We start from the raw sequence: 21251 nt of genomic DNA on the forward strand, positions 1-21251 counted from the left end.
AATATGATTACACGTGAAACTTTTAAAAGGTAATGCATGGCAATGATGATGTCATTGTGACATCACAATTTAATTTTTAAAATTAAAAAATCTAAACTTATTTTAAAATTTTTATTTTTAATTTTTAAATAATTTTAATATTTTTATTTTATAAAAGATTAAATTATGACATCAATATTATCACGTGTCATAGTTTAAAAGTATCACCTATACTAAACTTAACCCCATTATAAAAACATATCAAAACCCTTAATAGAATAAATTTTTTAAAAAATACCAATTAAAAAAATAAACTATAAGCAACAACTTCTAAAGTATTAAGGGGCATATATAAGCCTTCTAAAATAGTTGGTGATTGTTTCTTTAGGAATTTACAAATGATTAACAAAGTGTGGTTCATCAAAGCTTACCAAGAGGTGAAAGCTGGTGTGACGACAACGATATTTATCTAGAAAATGTAGAATGTTCTATCAGATTAAAACAAAATCATGAAAAATAAAAATCAGAAAAGATTTAGTCAACTCATTGGATTCAGCTTGGTTGGACACGAGATCAGCCACGTCATTGCTCACCATCTTCAATGTTCACACCATGAAAACCCCAATGATAGCAGGAGTTTTATATTACAATAACAAAAAAAGGTAAAAAAATTCTAAAGTAAATGATATAATTTAGGCAATTAAAGAAGCAAATCCTGGTCCGCCTGGTGGCAGCCAGTAGTCTCATGCTTCACGCAACGGCTGCTGCTGGCGGGCCAACATCTCTTAACTAGATAACAGATTGCTAATTGCCATTCACCACCTTTATGCTTCTATTACTTTAAACTCCCACTTAGCTTCATTAATTTTACATCTATACCTTTGCCTTCTACTCTTATTAAATAAAAAATAAAAAACCTTCTTGTAGATATACGACCTAAATTTGCTGCTCACACCTCTACGCGAATTTAAAAATTTACTTTAGAGGTCAAAGATAAATTATTATAAATTTGAAAGGGTAAAATATGTTTTATTATTCTATCATATTGTACTTTTATAAATTTTGAAGGAATTAAAGTATAAATTTATTATTTTTCGCTAAGACCACTATTTGCCCCTACTCTATGGCTCTGCTCAATTTACTTTTACTAAAACTTACTATATATTTCTATTTGATTAATGCAGACAACCACACAAAGTTACGACATTAATGTCGCTAAGATTTTAACAATTTAAACAATTTTTTATTCAATAAAATGTAATTTGACTAAAATATAAAAATTAAGGGTCAAAGTGATCTAAAAAAAAAATCAAGCCCAAAATGATAAAAGAAGTACATATTAAGGGCTAAAGTTTTAATAATGCCTAAGATACTATTATTTCATCTAAAGTTCTAAAAATGGTATAAAGAACATATATGTTTGGCATTAGATTGTTAATAACGTGGAAAGTCCAAACATAAAATCAGTTAAATCAAAATGATTAGTGAAAAAATTTAGCAAATGAAAGTTGAAGTTGATCTGATAAACATAAAACGGTTTACAAAAGAGTGAACTTTACAACTAATAACCAAAGATCTTAAGCTAACGACCTCCATAATATATCCAATGATTAAAGCAAGCATAATCGAAGGTTAAATCTTATTACTAAGATGCAATTTGTGGACCCAAAAACGAAATATGACTATACTTTTGTTTTAATTACATTAAGGGGAAATCAACATCTAATGATTGACTGGACAACTTGAACTGAAAGTTAAGAATTTAGTGTAATTATAAATGTAATTGTTGCTATTTAAATTCATGATTCTAAGTAACGGGTATAATGTGTTTACTCGACATTAATATTTTAGAGCAAAGATTTTTGACCAACTGGCAGCATCTCTATATTTTATAATATATATTTGCCATCAATATCAATTTTACACATGCTATAATTGAATTGGTGCTTTTATTATTATCTTTGTTGTCGTTAAGTTTTAATATATATATATACACACTTGAAATTAATCATGTGATCACAACGTTTAAATTCAATATAGGAGATTTCATGAAAATTCTCATTCCACTCCATCTAAACGTTAAACACAAGACTGGCATAGAAATAAGAATAAGAAAACAAAATTAGGGTATTGGGTATCAATTATTTCAACTTAAAGTTGAATTTCAACCCGGTGAATAATCATATAAAATAGAAAAGATTATTAAATGAATTTTTTTAAAAGGTCATTATTAAAAACCATTTTCTTGGCATATTCAGTGAAAATACTAAAGTTTAATCTGAATTCTTTCATTAAAAAGACTATGAATTTGAAAATAAATATGCAAAGTTGATTGTAAATTATAGATACCTTGAATCTTTTTAGGTGCTTGTGGTATCTCTATGCAAGGAAGTAGGTTACCTTTTCCAAGGTGTATAATTGTTACAATAGCCAATGGGAAAAAGATATATATTCCTGATTTTTAAAACATTTTTTCAATAATATGTTATATAATAACATTAAAGAGGTAGATACTAACTATAAGTTTCAAAATTGACTCCATGCTCAAAACAAATATCAAATTTTCAACCACAAATTAAAGGTAAGAGACTATTGCCACTCACCTAACTTTCTAGAGTGCTTATGAGGAAGAAACATTATATTTTGAAAAAATTTCCTTGCTTTTTCCAAGTTGACCAATTAAAGCTCAGGAAAGCTTCAAAGAATATTTGGGAAATAACTTTCCTAACGAGTCCCATGATATTTCCTTCTTTATTAAGAGTTGATCCGGTCCAAAGATTTTTAATTGCATCATTCCCCCAACGTTTTTGGGTACATACAATTTTTTCTATGAAGTTGAATATATGAAAACCTTTAAACAATTTTTTTTTTAATTACAAACCAGTCAAATAAGCAAAGTCGCTTACCAAATGTGAAGCAGCAGTTGGGCAACTCCAGCCACCTATCCTATTTATATTACACTGCCAATTTCAGACACGAAATAATTATCCGGTAAGGAAAAATGAATATAAATGTCATGGATACATGAATACGTTTAAATCAATATAGCTGGAATTATTAATATGTGAAAGACATATATTAAACAAAACGAACAGGAGACATCAATATCAATTATTTCCATCAAAATTCAAACAGAAGACGGTCCAATTACTTAAGAGGGGAAATCTTGGATATTCAAAACAAGCTTTCAAAAGAGTCATCTTAAAACTCTTCTAAATAAGTACAAGTGGAGAAATTTGCACGCACTTTGCCTACCAGCTTCCTTTTCCTCACTATTCATGAAGAAATCGTGTCTTTTTCATTATTCCTACCATATATATAAACCCTTAAAACTATCCACAAAACAGGTATGCAAGGCCTTTGGTGTGAAGGATTAGCAATTTTTCAATCAGGTTTGAGCTTAGCTTTAGAAGTTGAGAATATGGAGCAAAAGAAGATCAGTAGCAGCAGCAACAACGCAGTTATAAGAGATGAGGATGAATATAAAGGTGTACCAATTCATAGCCAAGTCATGAAGATAAAGCAAGAGTTTGAGAAGATCAAGCATCCATCACTGCAGCAGCCAGATATGAGAAGGGTTCTCCGAGAGATTACCAGGCAACGGTCCCGATCCCCTCTAGGATTAGCTGAAAGACCCATATCAGTTGGGAATTCATAGGAGCTACCATAATACACCTGTAGAAGAGAAGAAAGAGAAATGGTTACTCTCATGGCAGCAGGTTTTTAGGATTAGTCTTGTTTCAAGTTTTTTTTTTTCTCCCCGCCAGTTTCTGGATCTTTGTTCTATCTGCAGTAGGTATCCTCCAACATGTTTATGGAGAAAACCTTTTCTCTTTCTTCTCTTCGGCTTCTTCTTCTTTTGCCCTGTTCATAATAGTTTTTCTTCCATTAATATCTAAGAGCTTCTTGTATAGATTAAACCAGCTTCCTCTGTTTCCTTCTCTAGTTTGATTGTAGCAAATCACGTATCTGGCTTTTGACGCCCCAGTTTCCTATTTATCGAAACTTCTTTTATTAATATCATTTTCACTGCACATTTCCTGCAAAGATAGAAGGATAACAGGGATAACACCATAACTATGATATAATGAGTGGTTGGCACCAAATATCAGCAGCAGGTAAAAACGCAGTGAAAATTTTGCATACGTGGAGGAAATTGTACAACCTATATAAGATATATACAGGTCATAAGAACATAGATGAAAACATCAGCCCAAAAATATAAAAAACCTAAAAGACTGCAGTTCTATGACTTATAACATTAGAAATTGGTCTCAAGCAGTGGTCTCCTTAGATGACAGAAGCTTCAAAATCTCAGTTTGATGGAAACACCTTTGTTTCAATAGACTCATCATCCAGTATCTTTGCTCCACTGCAATAACAGTGCAAAAAGCAGCTACTCTTGGCAATTCCAAGGGAAGTTCCAGTTGATAAAGGTTTTAGGATATTCAAATCATATCTCTGCAACGATTGCATTCCATGTCATTTAGTGGTATAATTCTTTAAGCGGCCAAAAACTGTCATCTATGGCTACCTATTAGGTATAAACAAAAAGGTGCAAAAAATATTAAATTGACCAAAACTATTAAAACTAACACTAAAAATTAACTGTTAGCTGAAGTTGGTACAACTTCAGACTCATGAAACTGGAAGGGCCTAGAAGCATAATATCAGGGGATTTAACTGCCAGTAACACGGGCAGTTTTCTTCATCTTTCTGCAAGCCACATACCACAAAAGGTACTTTACTTCTTGTATACTTTATCAAGTCAGATGAACTCCAATTTTTTTATAATAGATTCAAAGAGAGTAGAAGTTCTACCGTGTCAACAACATGAAACAGACCAATCAAAGTGTAACCAATCGATCAATTTTTGAATTTTGATAATTCTTAGCTGAGCCATTTAACAGCAAAACTTAAAATTGACTAGTGATTCATTACAAATCATAAACTGTTCAGCATTAGAAGGCATTACATTACTGTTCAATTTGTTGAAAAGAATCCAAAAGAGGATAATATTTAAAATAATATGAAGGGAAGAAATAACCTTGAGATTTGGAGGTTCTCCATCTAAATCAAGCTGAGCCAAAACTTGTTGCTGCCATGGAGCTGGAGAGGAGAAATTAGGAGAAGAAACACCAGCAGACATAATCTAGCATCCATGACAGCCCTCATGCTTGAGCTAAATATAGTCATATGGATTTGATGGTATAACAAATCCATTACCCAGCAGGAAAGATTAAATCGCTTGACAGCTATAAAAGATCATTTTGTTTGATCTTGCATTCAGCTACAATCTGATATGAGAGATGTAGGAGAAAACTATAGCCTATTGGAGCTTTTCATCAAATCAAAACTAATTGAAGTTATGAAAATAAAGGTAATTTATTTTATTGGCATTAATGGAAGCTATGGTTGCACATATCAACCAGAGGAAGCATTACTGGGATGTCACTGTAGGTTCTTCCGAATAAACCAAATGTTCTGGATGAGACTGCTGACATTGCCCATGTTTGAGAGGGTGCATCTACATCTCGGCCACCAAAGGGTGCTTACTTGTTTTCAGATTTTTGAGAGCACTTTTAACATTTTCCTCAAAATCCAGAAGAAAAGGGCACCCTTCATTCACCTTACTGGGGAAGAAAATCATAATTAATATCAAAGCTAAGTGCAGAAATCAATAAATTTTGCAAACAAAAACAGGGGAATACCTCCAAATTGGGCAAAAGAATGTGACTACTGAACATTTTCAAATCTCAATCTCAACACATAGCACAATTTGATCTACAAAACCATTAGCCTAGAAGAGATACCGACTTCCATCATTTTTTGGGGTCATACTGGCTTCTATTAGTTTGAGTCAATGTAGTTTGTTCACACAAGGAAGATAAGATGCTGCCTTCCCAGTAAATTAAATTATGAATTCAACAGATACACATGGTAAACCAGAGGAGCATGTATCAGGTTCTTTACATCCTCTACAAAGAAGAAGAGTATTGCTAATGCATGGTCGCCAAAATGATCAACCTTTTGCTCTTTCCTGCAAAAGCACCAGAACCTACTTCGTTGCCTATAATGTTACTCTGTCAAATGCTCCCACAAAATCCAATTATCAAAGCTTGGTAGTCATCAACCAATACGAGTTACACTTTAATTCGGTGCATTTGTTAAATGTCATCAAAATAATGTCTAGTTGGCATTTAAATATTTTTTTTAGGTTTTCTCAAACCTCTGATTTGAGTAAATTATTGGGAAAATTAGTCTCTATTGCATTTTTGAGACTTATAAGAAGGAAACCATTGTTTCTATTTTTTCTTCTCAAGTCACTACAGAAAACCAATTAAATTAGCGACATTGAGACACCTTGTAGGATAGAAGAGATGGTTTTATTGAATTCATCTTTTGTTATTTATTTTAGGTAATTAGTGAATTCTGCAATCCCTGATGTTAAACAGAAGCAAGGATCGATAAACTGGCCAAAAAGAATGGGGAAAGGCTTGGATTCCTAGCATGATGATGATGATGATCAAATATGTGTAATTGGTCTTTGACCATTGGAGATGTTTCAAGTTAAATACAATTCTGTTCTTCCAAAAACATCCACCATGTGTGAACATATAGTTCTCATCTGGGTTTTTCTTGAGAGAATCAGAAGTATGTAAAACCGAATATCTTTTCTTATATTGTACTAGTAAACCCTTCAATTTACTTGTTCTACTATTTGATTTTTTTTTTATCAATGAAATAAAACTCAGAAAGCTTTCAGTTTTTCAAACCAAAGGTTTAAAAAAACCCTAAAAGATTTATTTATAATGCCAACTAGACATTATTTATTTTGATGGCATGTAAGAAATATGCCAAGTAAAAATGTTGACTCAACTTTTCCGTTAACAGTGTTAGTAGTTAGTACAAGTGTCTTAATTTATTAAAAAAAAAAAAGTTGAATGATGTAATTTGATTAAACTAAAGGTTTATGATTTATATGAAAGTTGAAGTAAGTTCTATGATCCAAAATGTAAATTACCTGATTGGTGCTATCAATAAACTGATACCAGTCACTGGTGCAAATTACTACACCAATGATCTAACCAAGCTGTAAACAAGCAGAAATGGTTGTTCACTAAACGTGTGAGGGATGGAGGAACCAGCAATGGGTACATCAAACTCTCTTCTTTTCACTTATGATTCGATTTTGACCCTCAAATTCTCCAAAGATATCTCATTCCAGCCCACCTTAAAACCTAGTATGTTTTCATTGGATCATGAAAAACTAGATCAGTTCTACTTGGTGGAACCTCCTAAACCTCTATTACAAGTGTTATAATCTTGAAGGATTCATTTGAAATAATTCTACTTATTCCCTTCCCTAGGTTCATATGTCAAACTCTTTTGTTTTACCTAATCTATCATCTTCTGTTTTTCATTGTCAAATGTAGTATGTCACCCCTTCGAATGAAAAATGAGCAAAACATAATTACAAATATCCCTCAAGAGTTGTGATTTAACAGATGATATGCATGTCAAGTACAGTGATGAAGACCAAATCAGAGATGGATGGGAACAGTACAAGATCGTTTCAAGTTTACTGAGTGATGATATGATCTTAAATAGGGATAATTTCTTTTTGTTACTTATCTTTACCTACTTTGGCATTAGAAGTCTTAACAATATAAACTTTGTCAAAAAAAAATCTGTCAGACCTAAAAGAAAGAATAAAAGCAATCTTGGAGAGCACTTGTACTCGTCGAATTTATGGTCAAACAAAGTTTTAACCCCAAGAAACAAGCAAGTAGCCTATTCAAGTATATTTCGAGAAGTCCAAATGTTCTTACAATTAAGGAGAATTTAAGGAAATCAACATAGCAACAACAGACAACCACTTTGAAACAAAGCATTCTTGTTTGCTATAAATTGAAGATGGGAGAACCATTTGGGGTTGAACCAAGCAAAATAAAAGGCATTAAAAGAATACTTAGAAAAACAATTTGGAATCTATTTCCTAGAAAAGAGCATCAAATTCTAAAAAGGGGACAATGCTTCCATTATCATAACCATGTAGCCAGATGGTACTTTATCCAATCCACCAGATGGGATAATTACTAAGGAAAATTATCATTTAAACCCTGTGTATGCATGCACATGCAACTATTCCATTATATGGAGATAGTTAATCCTCTTGTGAGTCATGACATTAATTTATACTTGACTCCTTTTTTTCTTTTTTAAAGTATTTATACTAGACTCCAATGACATTAGGAAGGGACTGATTCCTTGGCAGCTCACGTATAGAACAAGAAGCAGGATATGCTTCCCTCATCACTCTTTTGATGGTGTACTCCTTTTTGGCAACTCTTTATGCGTCATCCACATCAATCCCAATCCAACATAGGGAACTGCCACCAGCTTATAATGGCATTAACGTTATACTGGGCTCACTAATTAACAGAACAAGAAGCAGGATCTATTCTCACTCTTGATGGTTACTCCTTTTTGGCAACTCTTTATGCATCATCCAGATTAATCCCAGTCCTACATAAGAAACTATCACCAGCCTATGCTGCCCTAAAATAGCATAAGACTCGTTGGCTAACTCAAAAATACGTTCATTTAGCGCTAATTAGAGATTTACTGGGTTGATAGAACGGGCGATATAAAGTTTCAGTTGAAACTTGAAAGTAACCTGACAGTCCTAGTGATAATAGTAACAAATATAATCATGTATTTTTCAGCTCAATATATTAATCCATTCATCCCTTGAGCAGTTTCACAAAGGAATTGTTTACACATTAGGAAATAGATTATTTCAGTTCCATATTGAACTGCTTGAACCTCCATATTTAAGTGAATTGATATGAATGAACCTGTCAGAACTTAAACATGATAGTTGGGCCCTTTCTTATAAGCTCAAGCTTTCAATGATCCAATTTAGAAAACCTACACTGTGAATCACTAAATTTCAATTTCTGCACGAAGCATAAATGAATTAAGAGCAGTTCCAATTCTGTAAAGAGCCCAAACAACTCACCAAAGTTATAATATAACAAAAAAAAAAAAAAGGGGAGTCCTAAAATCTGAAGGGAAAAAGGCATACCATGAACTCGGTTAGCCAAATGGTGCAAGGCTGAGTCTTGATCTGATTGAAACTTCAAGGGAACCCGACCAGGGGAAGCGATAAGATCGGATCCTTTTGGGACTTCACCAGAGCGACAGCCAACAAGTCGTAGCCCGTGGGTGGTGGGCTGGGCTATCTTCTCTGACACTAACTCGTGCGCAAGCCCACCTTCCCTACTGGAAGGGATAAGAATCTTTTAGAGTCCATGGTGTTATACGTTTTTAATTTAAACGCAACCGCAAGATATTAGAATAAAAAGAAAAAACCATTAAAATATTTGTTTAAATATTAAACAATTAAAATATTTTTAGAATAAACAATAAAACATAAATTAAAATTATATTTTATTAAATAATCAATAAAAATATTAAAATCATACAATATTAATTTTAAATTATATTTATATTATTCTTAAAATATATATTCATATTAAATAATAAAATGTATTTGAATTATTTTATTTTTTGGTATCTTTCATTTTGTTTTATTATCCACATTCGGGATCCCGTAACTATTTCTCTTAATTTATTTTCAAGGTTTGGATATACATTATCTCTTAAGGAGTGTAATTTATCTTACCATTCTATCTAACACTTAGATAACATTTACTAATAGAAAGCAATCATTTTCCAAGTAATTATTCCCATTTTATATTAGTTTAGAGTAATAATCTATTAATAAAGGTAAAAAAAAAGAAGCTATTGCCTCATTCCTCCTTCTTGCTACTTGATATTCTTTACTACTTCAAAGAATTATTCAACGGAATCATCTATATATTATATCGTTTAAATATTAAATTCTATTTTTTTCTCTTTTCTTCTGTGCATTAATTGAGAACATAGTATTTATGAATCTTTTCAAGCAAAAGGAAAAAAATTAAAGTTCAAGCTTATCTCTAACATTGTTTTGAGCATAACCTTTTTACATAATTTACCTTTAAATTATGAAGTGCTGTATGTGATTGAAAATTTTACAAGAATGATTTTCAAGAATGAATAAATGATTAATAACCAATTCCAAAGTAGAATGGATAAGACAAGTGATAAGTCAAATTTCAAAACAGTTATCTGTCATATTCAGGTAAATTATTTTTTATCAATATGTAAATTATGTTACATTGGGTCTTTGGAAAAAAATAATGTAAAATGTATCAATTAAATTTTAATATTAATTATTTAATCCAAAAATTGGTTAAGAGTAAAGTTCATTATAAAAATTAAATATATAAATATTATATTTTATGTAATAAGGATAAATTTATAAATTATCATTACATTCCTAGGAAAATACTTAATGAATCAAACGTGATAATGTAACTTTCTCGATATTTTAATTAATACCTTTCAATGTATTCCAATAGTTGTAAAGTTATTTTCCAATCAAAATATAAAATAAAAAGAATTTGCCAAGACAAAATTATCATTTTTTGTGTGTGTTTAGGAATAAGATTCAAAAAAATGTCTTTTCTTGTTATAAATATTTTTAAAATATATTTTCATTAACATCAAACTTTAGTATAAAGATAATTTCAAGTCATATATATATATATATATATATATATATATAATATGAATACACTTGAATTTATTCCTACAGTGTAATGATGAGTAAAATTTTTCAAATTTTACATATTCACAAACTTGAGTTAATATATAAGTTATTTTTAAATATATTCATGTAATGGATCCAACAAAGACGTGAGCAAGGCAACCTTGTGTATTAATTTAAATATTTTTAAAAATAAAATTATTGAAAATATTATTAAATATTTAATTCAAAGATTTTTAATAATAGAAATTATTGAAAATGTTAAAATACATTATTATTATCTTTTATTTAATAGGAGTGATTTTGCAAAGTACCATTACATTCTCATAAAAGTGTTGAGTGTATCAAACGTGTTAATGTAACTTTTTTATATTTTAATCAATATTTTTCAATATATATAAAATGTTATAAAATAACTTTCCGATAATAACTTTTCATCAATCACATTCTTAAAAATTACATTCAATTAAAATCATAATATGAGAAAACACCAAACATTCCTTTATAAATTTTAAATGATCAAACTTACTGTTTTAAATTATTATTTCAACATTTGATTCATGATTGTACATTTACATATCAAATAAAATATGCTGAATAATTATCTTATACATTGCATGTGGTGTTTTTAGACTTCACAAGCGGGTTTAGTGTGTGAAAGTATTTATAAGATTTTGTAAAAATAAAATTATAAATAAGCATGACAGTTGTCATACTCTCAAATTGCTTGTGAAGTCTAAAAACTCTACAAATGGTATATCAAATAATTTGCCAAATATATAATATATTTACTTACTATAACTATTAAATATATATTTATATTAAATGATATATCTACATTTTTAATGCATATTAACGACTATAAGGGGTGTCTTGACGTCAAATGTAGTAGTCACTTTGGTATATTTCCGCACTTAAGGAGCTTGTTTTTTAGGCATTTTATAATTAATTCTTGAATTTTCAATAGTTAGTAGCTAAGTAGTAAAAGTTAATAAAATAAGTGTTTTTGATACAATTTTTGCTATTAGTAACCTATTAGGCCGACACGATCCTTAGGTAGGTTTAATTTGTGTATTCAAGTTGTAGGATGCTTAATTTTAGGCTCAATTGATGTAGGAACTTAGGATGAGTGTCGCACAAGAGTCCCGAGTGGCGAAAGCGTGACAGGAATGTCCAAAGCCGCAAAAAGACTACTATTGCACGACACGCATCTTGTGTTGAGCCATAGCAGCCTATGTTAAGCCATAATGTCACATCCGACTCTCTTCAGGGCTCGAATTTAAAGAAGAGTCTGGGAGCTGATTGTATAGAAATAGAAATTTGCAAGCTCTATTGAGATATTTAAGAACTTAAGTGGCTGGTTGAGAATAGTTAGATTTCAATTCTGGTTTAGTTAGATTGGAACCGACTGGTTCCATAATGGGAGATAAAATTATTAAGATTAAGTGGTGGTATTGATTTGTTGAGATCGTGCCAATGGAGTATATATATAGTGTGTGTGGAAACATAATTTTACTCAATTCTATTCACCAATTTTTCTCTCTCTAAAGCATCATTTTCTTAGGTCGCTCCAAAAAAGAAAAAGGATGAAGCTGAAGGAAGCTCTGCGTGTTACAGTTGTCTTGTGATTTGATGTCTGGAAGTAGAGAAATTAGGAAACTAGTAAGCTTCCTTACCCCTCTGACTCGTGGATTTAAGGAAGAAGTAGAGTAAGGACTCTCAAAGCTTCTATATAATTTAAGATTATGGGTTTCTAACACTAACCCCATTTAGTTAAACCGATAAATGGTTGTCTCTCTTAGCTTCTCTTAGCTTCCAAGTCGAAAGATGCTCTGGTGTTTGGACAAGCTAAGCTGAAGAAGGTAAAAGAATTCAGGTGAATTACTTTTTAGGTGATCTATGGTGTTGTGTCTTAGATTGAAATATCTTTTTGATTCTTACGTAAAATTCTTAAAACTTAATTGTGAATAAAAAGTGATGAATAGGTATACTATGAGTGCATAGACTAGTAGAAGCATGTGAGTGTTGTAAGTATGAATTATGTATGTCTGATGGCTACATCTCGATGTCTGAATATTTGGTGTATTATGTGCATGGGTACATAGTGCCCTAGTATGTGTGTGAAATACGTGTATTGCATGTTTATAAAAGCTAAGTACGGCGGGGAAACTATTGACAGGTTAGGTGAGGTTAGGATTTGAGAAATGGAGTTTCTGTATACCGCCATCTAGACTTTGCAGGGTGCAAATCATGATGTGCGAAGCTATGGATGTTACGAAGGGGACACTGCAGTGTTCGAGCATCAAGGTTAGAAATGGCGAAATGGAGAAATAGGTGGATGGATAGTGTAACGCTCTCCACCCAACGCGATGAACCGAATTCGAGTATTGGGTGTTACATCAATAAGAGATGTAACTTAAGCTTTTTGCCTGTGTAAAAGTTCTATCTATGAATGTGACAGAGTCTCTTATGAGTGTACATTGTATGGTTACATTTACAATTCATGATAATAAAATTTCAATATTCTCTATTTTATCCCTTAGTTTACTGTAAACACATTGGAACATTGCTTAAACAACTTATGCTCTAACTTGAACTCGTCACATAACTTCCTCTGTATGCATATCAGCCCATCGCGACACTTCTTTTTAGCGTAGCCCTGACGTCGTCCCTCCTGGAGCATACTTCTTTACAACCTGAAACATGAAATCACCTTTGTAAGTTCATAAAAACTTAGTGAGTTAAACCTTAAATACATGATTCATTATATCAAAGTGTAATAGATGCTTCACATATCCTTCATGTGTCCTTTGACTTTTCCTTATTCCATCTAGCGGTTACTTCATTAAGATTTCCTTTAACAGACTGTAATTACTCCTTTCTATTTTAGACATTTTTCTTCCTCTCAGGATCTTTAAGAACTTATCTTCCTTTCATTTTCATTAAACCTTTACTCTACTAAGCTCCAGTTTCGAGGTCCAAACTCAAATGGTTGTTTCTTTCCTTTGAACTTATTATACTTAAAATTTCTCCACTTTCTATATCCCTTCTTAAATCTTATATTTACATAGTCCTTAATCATTTTGTTTACCTTATTAATAGACATAAAATCTTATTTTATACTTACTGATTTTTTCACTACCTTTGGGCAAGGTAAACTATGCCCATTACTTAACATAGAGTTCGCCCAGATCTTACTTACTTTAAAGTGCTATCTATAGATGCTTATAGCACATATCCTGGATTCGCAACTTATTCTGGCGTGCTCTAGCTTCACTGTTCTTTTCTTGTTATTATGTGGGTTTCCTCATTTCATTTACATACGGTGTCTTTCTTTTAGAGTTTGCTAGATACTTAGTTTCTTCTACTTGTCTATACATTATCCCCTACACTTACCGTACCTTCAAAGTCCTATCTTTACTTTACTTTTAGAGGACCGTTCGTGCCATTCTTTCCTAATTCCCTACACTTCATTCATTTAAAATTTTCCGTAAAGGCGTTCCTTTATTTAAATAGCCGCAAAGGCTTCCTTTGTATTCGCGACAAGGGTTTTCCTTTACAGAGTTACCACCAAGGCATCCTGTCCTTAGGTTGCGCCACGAAGACATTTCTTTTTGGATATAGCCATGAAGACTTCCTTTACAGAGATTGCCACATGGACTTTCCTTTGACAAAGATCACCACAAAGGCATTTCCTTTCAGAGATTTTCCACAAATGTATTCTTAAACAAAGGTTGCCACAAAGACATCTGTTACATCCAGCACTCACCATAAAGTCTTTTCTTGTCCTGAGTTTTGCCACAAAGCATCCTTTACATCTAGTACTCGCCACAAAGGTTTTTCTGTTTAGAGATTTGCAACAAAGGCATTCTTAAACAGAGTTTGTCACAAAACGCTTACTTTTCCAGATTTTTTCCACAAATGCATCCTTTACATCCAGTGCTCGCCACAAAGGTTTTCGTTTTCAGAGTTTTTCCACAAAGATATTCTTTACTTGTAACACACTATACCTAGTTCGATCACCGTCCCAAGCTATAAGGTATTATAGCTATAAAACCTTAATCTAAAACATATTTCATATAAAACATAATCAAATATAAGTCATTAATAATCATTTCGATGCTTTTCAATCAAATCGAAACCTAAATCAAGCTTACGAAACATTTAAAACAAATCGGGATCAATTATGGTTGTAACTTTCATGAAATTTTGATGAAAAAGTGTAAATAAGGGTCACACGATTGTATGACAGAGGCCAGCCTGTATGGCCCCAAACATGGCCATGTGGCTACTCCACACGCCCGTGTTCTCCAATTGTGTACATGATTCGAAGTTAGGGTCACACAGTCATGTCACCAGGCTGTGTAACTCACTATGACCGTGTGAAAAACTCATTCACCAAAATTAAAGGATCACACGGGCGTGTCGTATGACCGTGTGGGTCACACAGCTGTGTGGTAACCCATGTTATAGGACGTGCGTACCTAAAATTACCTTCAAATAGCAAGCCATTTCACATCCAAATGCTTGGGCTCCAAGCCAGGCAATAACCAACAATCAAACTCATCCAAAATATGCCTAAACAAACCAAAACATACAAATTCACAATCAACCTATGTGCCTAACCAATATACCCTTATTGGCACTACAATTCAAACATCAATTTTAACCATAAACAAGTACCACAATCTCCTATTTCATAATAGCTTAAACATACAACTCACTAACATCCATTCTACAAGTACAACATTCTTACTCAAACACATACAATGATCTTTTCAAATTCACCAAAAACACCAAATGCTGAATACCATTAATTAACATATTACACCAACCACATCAACCAAGTACCAATATTAACAATTACAAGTTACCATTCCACCATAAGTTACTTATTCACTAAAGGTTTAAAATATATACATATGTATACCCTAATTACATGTAACTTTTAACCGTTCTAAAACAATAAAAAGACTACCAAAAGGATAGCAGATAGTGTGTGATCTCCTGAGCTGATCCAATCGATATCACGATCTTGACAAAATTACAAGAATAAAATCAAAACGAGGTAAGCTCATACAAAGCTTAGTAAGTTTGTAAAATTCAACATATCATACCCGACAATTTAAAATCAATAATACAAGAGCATAACGTAAGATCAATGATCATAATTCACCTATCTCAATCAACTGAGACAATTTAACCTATAACATTTACACCATCAAAACTTACTAAGCCCAAGGCTTGATACAAATACACCAGTTCAAAGCCTGCTAAGCCCAAGGCCTATTACAAATACATCTACTCAAAGCCTGCTTCTTCCTAATGACTTGTCATTTGTATTCCAACAATTTACCAAGTTTACACGGGCCCCTCGTACATTTCCAATACATTTCAATTTCAATAATAACCTTTCATCGAACTTAGCATTCAATAATTATCACAATAATGACTATTACTTTAATGAATAGGTAAAAAGAAACTAATTGAACGATAAATTACGTAATAAGAACTAACCCATGATGTGGCTACCAGTAATTGATGAGGACTATTCAACAACCTTTCCTTTCCCACGATTATCGACTGATCTACTCATTTATTGATCTAAATATGATAATTCAATTCAATTTAACATTTTATAACACTTTAAATCATGTAATTAACTCTTTAATAATATTTTATGCATTTGCCCAAACTTTTACCTTTTATACTATTTAGTCCCTAAAACCAAAACTTCAAAATTATCACAATTAAACCAATTCCAAGCTTAACCGAATTTTCTAGAGTCTTTATACAATCCATATTTATCACATTTTCCCAAGAACTTCATGCTAACTTTACTATTTTAACAAATGAGTCTTTAACTTAAAACCAACCAAAATTACAACTCAAACTAATCCAAAGTCAACAACAAGCTTAATACTAAACTATTTAACATAAAAAAAATTCAATATCAACCATGGAAAACTTCTAAATATTAGATGATTTATTTAGTCCTTAGATTAACTAAATTGAGCTATAACAATTTCAAAAACGTGAAAATTATTAAAAACGTACTAAAATTTCACTCACATGCAAGGTAAAATTGATAATCAAACCTCAAGCTTTTCCCATGGAGTTTCTCTTAACAAAATTTAGTGGCGAGAGCTAACGAGGATGATGATGTTTTTGTTTTATTTCCTAATTTACTAAATGACCCATTTTACTTAGCCATAAAGTTTAACTAAATAATGACCCACACTGTCCACTATAACTACTAATAGTTTAATTTCTATTTAAGGCCTTCAAAACACTGGTTCACAACCATTTAACACAATTAACTAATAGTAATTACATTTTGTAACTTTTACTTAGTTAACTATCTAAATGTTAAAATTTTCTAACCAAATTTTAATACGGCCTTATAATAACCTTATAAATAATTAATAATAAAAATATTAGCTCACTTATTGGAATTCGGGTCCCAAAATCACTATTTTTGACACTGCTAAAAATGGGTTGTTACAACTCTCCCCCTAAAGGAATTTTTATCTCCAAAAATCTTCCTAGAGAAAAAGCTTTCAGTATTGCATTCTCATAGTTTTCTTGGGTTCCCAAGTGGCTTCCTTAACATCCTAACGTTGCCAAAGAACTTTTATTAAAGATATCTATTTGTTTCTAAGCTCTTTAACTTCCCAAGCTAATATTCTAATTGGTTCGTCACTGTACGACATATCAGGTTGCAACTCTATCTCAACTAGAGAAATCACATGCGAAGGATCTAATTTGTATTGTCTCAGCATCCACACATGAAAAACATTATGGATTTTTTCAAGTTCTATCAGTAATGCCAAACAAAATACAATTACACCTATTCTTTAAATAATCTTATACGTTCAAATAAACCCCTTTCGTCCAAAATGAAGAATCTTCTTCTAGGGTGAAACTTTCAAGAATACTTTCTCGCCAACCTGAAACTCGATGTCTTTTCTTTTGAGATCAGCATATATTTTCTAACGATCTGTAGCAGCTTTCAAACAATCTCGAATAATTCTGACTTTATCTTTAGTATCGCGAATTACATCAATGCAAAAAATCTTTCTATCACTCAACTCTGTCTAATATAATGGAATTCTACATTTTCGATTATACAGAACTTCATACGGTGCCATTTTAATATTTGATTGGTAACTGTTATTATAAACAAATTCTACTAACGGAATATTTTTTTCCCAACTACCCTCAAATTCAAGTATACAACATCGGAGCATGTCTTCGAGTATCTGAATCACTCATTCTGATTGATAATCCATTTGTGGATGGAAAGTTGTACTAAACTTCAATTTGGTACCCAAGGCCTCGTGTAACTTACTCCAAAATCTGGAGGTAAATATCACGTCGCAATCTGAAATAATCGACAACGGAACACTGTGCAATCAGACAATTTCAGAGACATATAGTTAAACTAATTTTTCAAGCGATTAATCTGTTCGTACATGTATAAATTGCTCAGACTTCATTAACTGATCAAGGATAACCTAAATCACATTTTTCTTTCTCGATGTTAACAATAATCCTAATACAAAATTCTTAGTAACACGTTTCCATTTCCACTCGGGAGTCATGATCAGCTATAACAAACTAGATGGAACTTGGTGTTCGAATTTTACCTGTTGACACACAAGAAATCTCGACACAAACTTTCAATCTTGGCCACCAGTATCTTTATTTCAAATCGCAATACATTTTCGTGCTACCCGAGTGTACTGAATAAGAACTTTTATAAGCTTCATTTGAGATATCTTGTTTCAATTGTGGATCATCCGGTACACACAATCTATTACAAAAATACAAACTACCATAAACTCTAATACTGACATCAGCTACCTGACCATTTTCAACCATTTCCCGCTTAGCCAACAAGTTCGGATCTTTAGTTTTTAATTCTCGAATTCTATGCAAAAATAAAGTCCTAACCCACAACTCAGCTAAAATTGATCTGTCACATTCTAAACTAAGTCGACCATCCATTGATCGAAGAGCAAAAATGTACTTCTGGCTCAAAACATCAGCAACAATGTTCGCTTTACCCGAAAGATAATCTATTACCATATCATAATCTATTAGTAATTCAATCCATCTTCATTAACGCAAATTCAACTCTTTTTTGGTCATCAGATATTTCAAAATTCTATGGCCCGTAAAGACATGACATTTCCTACCATACAAATAGTAACATCGAATTTTCAATGTAAACACCACCACAGCAAGCTCAAGATCATAAGTCGAATAATTCTTCCTGTAAGTTTTAAGCTGTCGGGAAGTATACACAACCATTTTTCCCTCCTGCATAAAAAACACATCCCAAACTATTTAAGGAAGTATCACTAAACACAACAAACTCTTTGCCTGATTCAAGCTGAGTTAAAATTGGTATCTCTGTCAACATACTTTTCAACTGGTCAAAACTTTGTTGGACCACACAAAACTAACATCTTTTTGTAACAACTTTGTTAATGGTAAAGCTACTATCGAAAATTCTTGACAAAACGTTGATAATATCTTGCCAAACCTAAAAAATTGTGTACTTCCGAGACATTCCGTGGAGGCTTCCAATTCAACATAGTAGAAATCTTGCTCGGATCAACTTGTACTCCCTCAACTAATATACATGATCGAGAAATCCAACCTTTTTGAGCCAAAACTCACATGTAGTAAACTTTGGGTATAATCATTTTTCACGTAAAGTCTGTAATTCAATTTTCAAGTGTTGGGTATGATCGGATTCATTTCTAGAATAAATCAAAATATCATTGATAAAAACAACCACAAATCTATCGAGATACGACTAAAAACTTGATTCATCAGATCTATAAAAGCTACTAGAGCATTAGTCAACACGAATGACATAGCTAATAACTCATAGTGTCCGTAATAGGTTTAGCTCGAGAAATTCTTTATTCTTTCTCTCCAAATATTATTTACTGATATAATTCTTTCGAAACTTGGTTTTAAAGAAATCCCAACTAATTCTTTCTTTCTGTACCACTGCATTTAACATGGACCACCATTGAAATACTTCCTCTTTTAACAATGACACAATACATCTTAAAGAGTATTGAGCCGAATACAACATTTCATCGAGCATCCTTTGAGTATGTTTTAACCAGTACTTGACTTTAGTTGGGTCATCACTCACATTAGCACAAAATTCTACTGCCTCACATTTTTTTTAACTTTATCAATAGTAATTCTCTTAACATTCTGTTGGGTCGAGCTTTGAGGATGAAGGGGGTGACGTTGTTGAGCTGGAAAATTAATTTTCAAATAAGCATCATACATGTCATTCATCATACAGAGAAAGGTGTTTGGTGCCATATCTTTGAGCCCTTGTGACTCGAGCTTATTCTAAATAGCCTCCTGATTGGTGGCTGGAATAAAGCTCTCTATCTCTTCGGAATCTGCTCAATTGGATCCAAACTTCATATTTTATCTATATAAAAACAATTCAAATTGATCAAAAGCCATCACATTATCACATGTTATAAAGTGGAATGTATATCTAGACTCAATACATGCTATATTCAGTCCTAGAACTGACTAAATTGTAGCTTTGATACCACTAAATGTAACACCCTATACCTAGTCCGGTCATCGTCCGAAGCTATAAGGTATTATAACTGTAAAACCTTAATCTAAAACATATTTCATATCAAACATAATCAAATATACATCAACAATAATCATTTCCATGCTTTTTAATCAAATCGAGACCTAAATTGAGCTAACGACACATTTAAAAAAAATTGGGATCAATTCTAGATTAAACTATAACTTTTATGAAATTCTGACGAAAAAGTGTAAAAAGTGGTCACACGGTCATGTAGCCAGGTCGTGTGATAGAGGCCAGCCTATGTGACCCCACACATGGCAGTGTGACTACTCTACATACCCGTGTTGTCTAGCCATGTAGGATTAGAAGTTAGGGTCACATGGCCGTGTCCCCAAGTCGTGTAACTCAATGTTACATGTGGACAACTCATGCACCAAAATTAAAGGATCACATGCCGGAGTCATATGACCATGTGGCAGCCCGTGTTACAGGCCATGTGTACCCAAAATTACCTTCAAATAACAAGCCATTTCATATCCAAATGCTTGGGCTCCAAGCTAGGCAATAACCAACAATCAAACTCATCCAAAATGTGCCTAAACAAACCAAAACATACAAATTCACAATCAACCTATGTACCTAACCAATATGCCCTCATTGGCACTACAATTCAAACATCAATTTAAACTATAAATGTAACACCCCGTACCCTAGTCCGTTACCGGAGTCGAACACAAGGTGCACACAGACTTAACTTAATTGTTTTCACAGTCCATAAAAAAATTTCCAGACAAGCTGGTTACTGCATCACTGTTGCCTTAAAAATCATATCTTGAGTTTCAAAACTTGAAAATAAGTTTCATAATTTTTCCCTGAAACTAGACTCATATCTCCATCTACATATTTTTTTTCAGAATTTTTGGTCAAGCCAATTAGTACAGTTTATTAGTTAAAGTCTCCCATGTTACAGGGGTCGACTACACTGACCTTTGCGCGTTACAACTTGAATATCTCCCTGTA

The 21251-nt window shown here is 32.3% G+C and overlaps 1 protein-coding gene and 1 long non-coding RNA gene across 2 annotated transcripts; one reads left to right on the forward strand and one right to left on the reverse strand.

Annotated features, from left to right (window-relative positions):
* Positions 1–3089: 3089 nt before the first annotated feature.
* LOC108456959 (uncharacterized) lies at positions 3090–3997 on the forward strand. The gene has a single exon (XM_017755734.2). It carries the CDS (start codon positions 3329–3331, stop codon positions 3635–3637), a length of 309 nt encoding a protein of 102 aa, XP_017611223.1. The 5' UTR covers positions 3090–3328; the 3' UTR covers positions 3638–3997.
* A 62-nt stretch (positions 3998–4059) lies between these two features.
* On the reverse strand, positions 4060–9325 carry LOC128290304 (uncharacterized). Its single transcript, XR_008280037.1, has 3 exons — positions 9071–9325; positions 5027–5612; positions 4060–4440 (listed from the first exon to the last, which is right to left on the reverse strand). It is a non-coding gene; the product is annotated as an uncharacterized LOC128290304 (long non-coding RNA).
* Between the last annotated feature and the right edge of the window lie 11926 nt (positions 9326–21251).

The sequence above is a fragment of the Gossypium arboreum genome, chromosome 3, assembly GCF_025698485.1.
Source record: "Gossypium arboreum isolate Shixiya-1 chromosome 3, ASM2569848v2, whole genome shotgun sequence".
NCBI classification, from domain to species: Eukaryota; Viridiplantae; Streptophyta; class Magnoliopsida; order Malvales; family Malvaceae; genus Gossypium; species Gossypium arboreum.

What these genes read in the sequence shown, in the direction of transcription:
- LOC108456959 (XM_017755734.2), top strand. Translation starts at nt 3,329, where the DNA reads ATGCAAGGCCTTTGGTGTGAAGGATTAGCAATTTTTCAATCAGGTTTG.